This window comes from Zingiber officinale, chromosome 2A (assembly GCF_018446385.1).
Source record: "Zingiber officinale cultivar Zhangliang chromosome 2A, Zo_v1.1, whole genome shotgun sequence".
Classification (NCBI taxonomy): domain Eukaryota; kingdom Viridiplantae; phylum Streptophyta; class Magnoliopsida; order Zingiberales; family Zingiberaceae; genus Zingiber; species Zingiber officinale.
Window position 1 is genome coordinate 20,863,250 of NC_055988.1, and position 6,252 is coordinate 20,869,501.

At 38.1% G+C, this 6,252-nt stretch overlaps 1 protein-coding gene across 1 annotated transcript; it reads right to left on the reverse strand.

Moving 5' to 3' along the window:
• Nucleotides 1-2,193: 2,193 nt before the first annotated feature.
• LOC122044448 (putative phytosulfokines 6) lies at nt 2,194-2,929 on the reverse strand. Its single transcript, XM_042604925.1, has 3 exons — nt 2,720-2,929; nt 2,528-2,595; nt 2,194-2,439 (listed from the first exon to the last, which is right to left on the reverse strand). Exons 1-3 carry the CDS (start codon nt 2,805-2,807, stop codon nt 2,326-2,328), a joined length of 270 nt encoding a protein of 89 aa, XP_042460859.1. The 5' UTR covers nt 2,808-2,929; the 3' UTR covers nt 2,194-2,325.
• Nucleotides 2,930-6,252: the final 3,323 nt, after the last annotated feature.

The following is a 6,252-nucleotide window of genomic DNA, read 5'->3' on the forward strand; positions in this document are numbered from 1 at the left end:
TCAGGTTGATGCTGTCCGGAGGGAGTTCCAGTCGCTAGTCCTCACTGCACGTAGTGTTGGTCCCTGCAGACCTCGAGGATATGTTTGGTTTTCTTTGGTTTCTTTTCTGTTTTAGACTGTTTTGAACATGTTATGTTTTGGATTATTCTGCTTATGGATGTTGTATGGATTTTATTATTGCGATGGATTTGGATTTGGATTTTATTCTACTACATGCCTGCTTGGATGACAGAAGAGGTGAGTTCGTCGGATTTGAGGTTTACGAGTGTAGTGGAGTAGGGTGGATTTCGAGTCAGAGTATTATTTTACTGTTTAATTATCTTAACTGTGTGGTTGTGACAGCCAGAGGCTGAATAAATTATAAATACTGCGTGGTGTTTATTTTTACTTATTGTTTTTATTCCAGCCGCATGTGGCTGAGGTATGGAGATATGTAGAAAGTTTCAGATTGTCCGCCGTACAGGGGAGATGCTGCCGAAATTTCTTCGGACGGGGACTCCTCTGGGGCGTGACACATGGTTTCATCATCTATCTACCTAGCTTCATATTCAGGGATTTTCTGACTCAAAAACTGACTCTTCACTATTCTACAAATGTAATGCGGAGTTTTCAATATTTATTCTGATTTATATGGATGATATATTAATAACTGGTAGTGATCAAAACGACATTACTACTTTACTCCATCTTCTTCGTCAGGAGTTTCCTATTCGAGATCTTGGCAATGCTCGATTTTTCCTTGGCATAGAGTTTATCTCACATTTTAAAGATTGTCTTCTCTCTCAGAGCAAATAAATTACTGAACTTCTACAATGAGCTAAAATGGATGGTGCACGTCCTATCTCCACACCGATCATTGAAGGTGGTTTCATTGCACCTTCATCCTCTTCTTCAATATATGATCCCCGGATCTACCAAAGCATTGTTGGTGCCTTACAATATGTCACTATTACAGACCCGATATCATTTTCGCTATGAATCGTGTCTGTCAATTTATGCATACACCTATTGAACACCATTGGGAATGTGTTAAGAGAATTCTTCGATATCTCAAAGGCACTATTCTATATGGTATTCTTTTGTATCGTAAGTTCTCACGAGAGTTGATTGCCTATAGTGATGCAAATTGGGTTGGATCTTCCGAAGATAAACGTTCTACTAGTGGTTATGACATATTTCTTAGACGAAATCTTGTTTCTTGGCTTTCAAAGAATCAACCTACAGTCTCTTGCTCAAGTACTGAAGTTGTATATAAAGCTATAGCTAGCATGACATCAGAAATTATTTGGCTACAATCTCTTCTTTCGGAATTACACTTTTTCCCAACTGCTACGCCTAAAATCTGGTGTGATAATATTAGAGCAACTTATCTTGCAGCAAATCCTATTTTTCATGCTCGTACCAAGCATGTAGAAATTGATTTTCATTTTGTTCGTGAGTGTGTGGCGACTCAACAACTTTCAGTTTCTTACCTCTCAACTGAAGATCAAATTGCTGATATATTTACTAAGCCATTATCCATACAACATTTCACCAAGTTAGCACTCAAACTCAACATTCAATCACTCCCGTTAAATTTGTCGAGAGATAATGATAATAATGAAAAATAATCTCAAATTGATTTTAATCAATTGAGATTTATTATATTTGACATCACAATCAATTGAGATTTATTATATTTGACATCACAATCAAGGTCACATAAATCAAATATCAAAAATAATAATATTTTCAAATCTGTTATATTTATTGCTATGCTTATAAATTGTATGTCATATTTAATCTTTTCATTATTATTTAAATAATTTATATAAATAAATCTATTGATTTAATAAATATTAATCAAAAATTTATTTTCTATTTTATTTCTTTTCTTCAGCTATTAATTTCAAAACACACCGATCTTAATAAGCTTTTGAATACATGATTGAATGATGTATCCACTATATTGCACTGCCCTCTGCCCACGACTAAAAGCAAGCTATTGATGGAACCTTCAAATTGGCCGTTCAACAACTCGAGAGTCACTTAATGATTACTTGAGCTTTGCACTTTTTTCATGGAAAGACTCATGTTTATGGATATTTTGTTCAGCGTTTCTTTAGGTGGTCACCATCAAAATCACTTTTCTCTTCTTTGTTTACGTGAAATAGAGTTGATCTGTTGGATCTGTCCACACCATTGGTCGCTTCATTGTCGACTCAGAATATGAATCAATATCATGATTTCAACAAAGACAGAAAAGCAGTTCGTGTAACATACAACGAACTAGTCATAATGATAATTAGTTTTTCTAGTAGAGTACTCCTTAATTTCTTGGCCTTGCTATGGCTTAGGGTGGTGCTGCGTGTAGATGTAGTCCAAATGTGCCTCGTACAATAATACTCTTCTCTTTAGACATTCCTCATTTCCATCCTCGCATTTCTCCATTTCTATCAACTGAAGAAGAAGAAGAAAATGATAATAATTTCTTGGTTCACAATTAGTCAAGAAGTATAAACAATTTCAGGATGAAGTCTGCACTCACATTTTCCCAATTGGAGTCCTCTTCCTCCAGTTCCCCTGCATGCTTCACTTGCTGAAGCTTTGTAGCTTCTGTTTGCCAATGAAAGATACATTTGATGAGAAGCCGTTAAGGAGAGATTATATATTACCAGGCAAATTTGAAGACCGATCTGGTGCTCTTCGATTATAAGTATACAGTTAGTTGATTAACAACCTAGTCCAGGACTTGGCGGCCCAAGGAAACGAGAAGCCGTCGTTGTGGTGAGGAGGAAGAAGAAGAAGAAAGGAGTGTAAAAACGCATAGCGCCTGAAGGTGGGAAATGGGAGGGCAGAGAGGAAAGAGCAGGAGCAGACAATATATATAAAAGCCGAAGACAAAGCTAACGGGACAGGGAAGACGACAGCTTTGCAAGGGGTCATTCTCCACTCACTGGGTTAATGTCTATCTATCATATAAGCCAAGTATACATGCATCTGAATATGATAATTGGCGTTGATCTCCAGTCTACATACGTACATGAAATACCCTACCCTAGTTGTGTCCCCTTTAGGGGTACCGCGGTTAAAATATAAGGTGTTATCATATGAGATATTGAGGTCGAAATTTAATTTATCTGAGTATGTCTTCCTCCGTGTCTTGACCATCTACACTGATGACTAATAGTCACTCCTAATTTACCTCCTCCGTGTTGGTATAGGGACGGATTGGTGGGGGCGCTGAAGAGAGTAAATCACATTTTTTGCCGGGAGTAGATCTTCTGATCCATACAAAAATGGACCAGGGGATGGACCACTAGCAATTGCGGCTGGATTATGGCCGTGATTCGATCGTAATTGGTTGTGATCCCTTTCTGGGTTCACCGCCCCCACCAGGTTATAGTTTAGGTCAGAGTGGATCGCCTGAGGCCGCCACCGCTTAGCGTCCGACAACCTAGACACTTGCCCACTTCTGGTGGCCTCCGGCCGTCCACGCCGACCCAAACTATAATTTGGTGGGATGGTAAACTCAAGGAAGGATAACAACCAATTACAGCCGAATCATCGCCACAATCTAGCCGCAATTGCAAGTGGTCTATCCCGTGGTCCTCTTTTTCATGGGCCAGAAGATCTGGTATACATGAAATACCCCTAGTTGTTCCTTCGTGGTTGTGTGATGGTTAAGACATAGAGTATTACCACATGAAGTCTCAAGGTCAAAACTCAGTGTGTTCGAGCATGTCTTCCCATGTGTCTTGGCCACCTACACTAATGACTAGTAATCACCCATAATTTACCTTCTCCGTATTGGCATAGGGATGGGTTGGCGAAAGCCAGATCCTCTGGTCCAGAATTTTCTGAACAAGAAGAGGTCTTATTCATTTATTAGTTGGATGGATTGGACTCTATCTATTTAACAGGTGGGATCCAGTCCACTCAACCAATGGATAAGCAAGGGACCAGGACTGGTCCAGAAATCTTGGACCGAGGATCCCTACCTAGATTGGCGAGGGTATGGGATGAATGAATCATCTTTTATCATATAAAATATCCCTAATTGATACTTACTTGAATATTCATTTATTTCATGATCAATTCTAATATAAAATTTTTAATATAAAATATCACATTGGATATTTGATGTTTTTCATATTAAAAAGTTATTGTGCGAAGATAAAATATCTTTCCTGATTTAGTTGTTCGTATTTTATTATCTAACTGATAATACTGGATCGTTAAGAATGAGTGATATTATTTTTTTCTCCAATGATCGAGTAGGACATGAGAATTAGTGGAGGATAAAATTAATGCTTTGGATGATACTTCACACCCCGGATTAGAAAAACGTGAGTGTTTGGCTTAATTATTGGACGTGCAGGAACCATCACTTTTTCTCCTTTAAAGAAACAAACCCCTTTTTAAAGGTTCAGTCGGATGTCTGTGAGTCCTTTTAGGGAATTCAGCTTTTTTTCCCTTCATCATTTAAATATGGTATTATAGAAAAATGCAAGATAATTAGAACAACACGCTGAAATAATTAATGTTTAGTCCTACTAGCTATTCTCTTTTTCTGTTGTAGTCATGATTGCTGCAATAATAGAAGGATAATATGATATGGGAAACATATTAATAAGTTGGAACTAATTTCTAATTTATGAACATATCGGTGTAATTTAACAAAAGGTTGATAAATAAAAAAGTATATTGAATCTGCTAGCATCGAATCTAAGATTATTGATTTAATTTTATGAAAAATTTTTATTGATCATTAGAGTAAATTGAAAAGTATTTATGATGGATGACTCATAAGTTCAATATCCCATGATTACATGCTCCATTGGGAAAACAAAAGGTTCATAAAAAAAAGATAGATCCGCTATGAATTGATGTGATGGTAATGGGCTTGACACTAGCAGTATGATTCTTCATGCACATACTCATGATGTCAACTCATATGATAAGTTGATGTGACAAATACATACAAACATTAAAGTCTAGCAGTTAATGGGAAATAATATATTATTTTTCATATAATATTTTAATTCTTCTTTCTTAGTATGCGATTACGATTCTTATAACGAGGGTGAATACATATTTTGTATTCAATCAGTTCACTATCTTCATTCTAAAATATCATACAATTATTTATACAACAATCAATTTTCGTTATAAGTAAATTTAAACCCTTGACTAATCTCTCTGTACTATAGAATTTATAAGTTATTAGGTAATCAGCAGAGAATAATTATGACATCAATTGACAAATGTTAACATCGTTATGAGAAATGATATTCTACCTTAATGTTCAATAACTTTGTAGTAATTGATAGTTGAGAATGACAAAATGGAATGTTTTTTCACACTTCTCTTTCATTAGCCTCTAACATGTCATATAGTTGTCAAACTTCATGTGTTGATATTTCATCTATATTAGAATTATCAGCTGCATTTATCGCGTCATGAATCATTGATTGCATTGTATTCTCATTAGATGATAATTCCCCTATATCAATTGTGTCAGATGAAAAAGCAAACGAAGCTCCAAATGAATGCAACAAATAAGGCTCTCAATGATAACTCACAATCATAATAATAGTGCGAAGAGCGAAACACAGCGGTTCGATGGTCGTCACACAATGGCTCGACGGTGGCACACAACAATGGTCGGATCTGCGATGAAAACGGTAGATACAACAGTTGTAAAGCCGCCAGAGTCGCTTGTAGGGATGTCGGAGTCGTCTGTAGAGACATTGAAGGTTGCTGTAGGGGCGTCAGAGAGGACATACAGTGGAGGCAGGAAGAGGGCAATGAAGGTGGTGCTATGAAGCCGACAAAGATCGTGGATCGACCAAGGGTTGCTGTGGGAGACGACAACCAAAGAGGGAGTGTAGCCGGCAGTAGCGACCCGGAGGCTTGCAGCAACGACGAGATTTGACCCGCAGGGGGTGCACGACGGCAGCGACCCGGAGGCTTGTGGCAACAACGGGATTTGACCGTGACTGCTCAAAATGCTGGCCGCTCGCGCACAGGAGGGGAGAGGGGAGCTACGACGCGCGGCGCGTGCCGACGAGAGGAGAGGGAGAGAGGAGAAGGCGATCTCGCTAACCAGGAATAGCCGGCGCCGAAGGCGATGAGTAGAAACAGTGTCGAGGGTGGGGTTGTCGTGGAGAAGGAGAAGATGACGACTCCCTCGTGCATGCCCTCAAGGAAAAAAATTTCTTCTATATCTTATCTAATTTGACGATCAATTATAAATTGATTTATTTATTT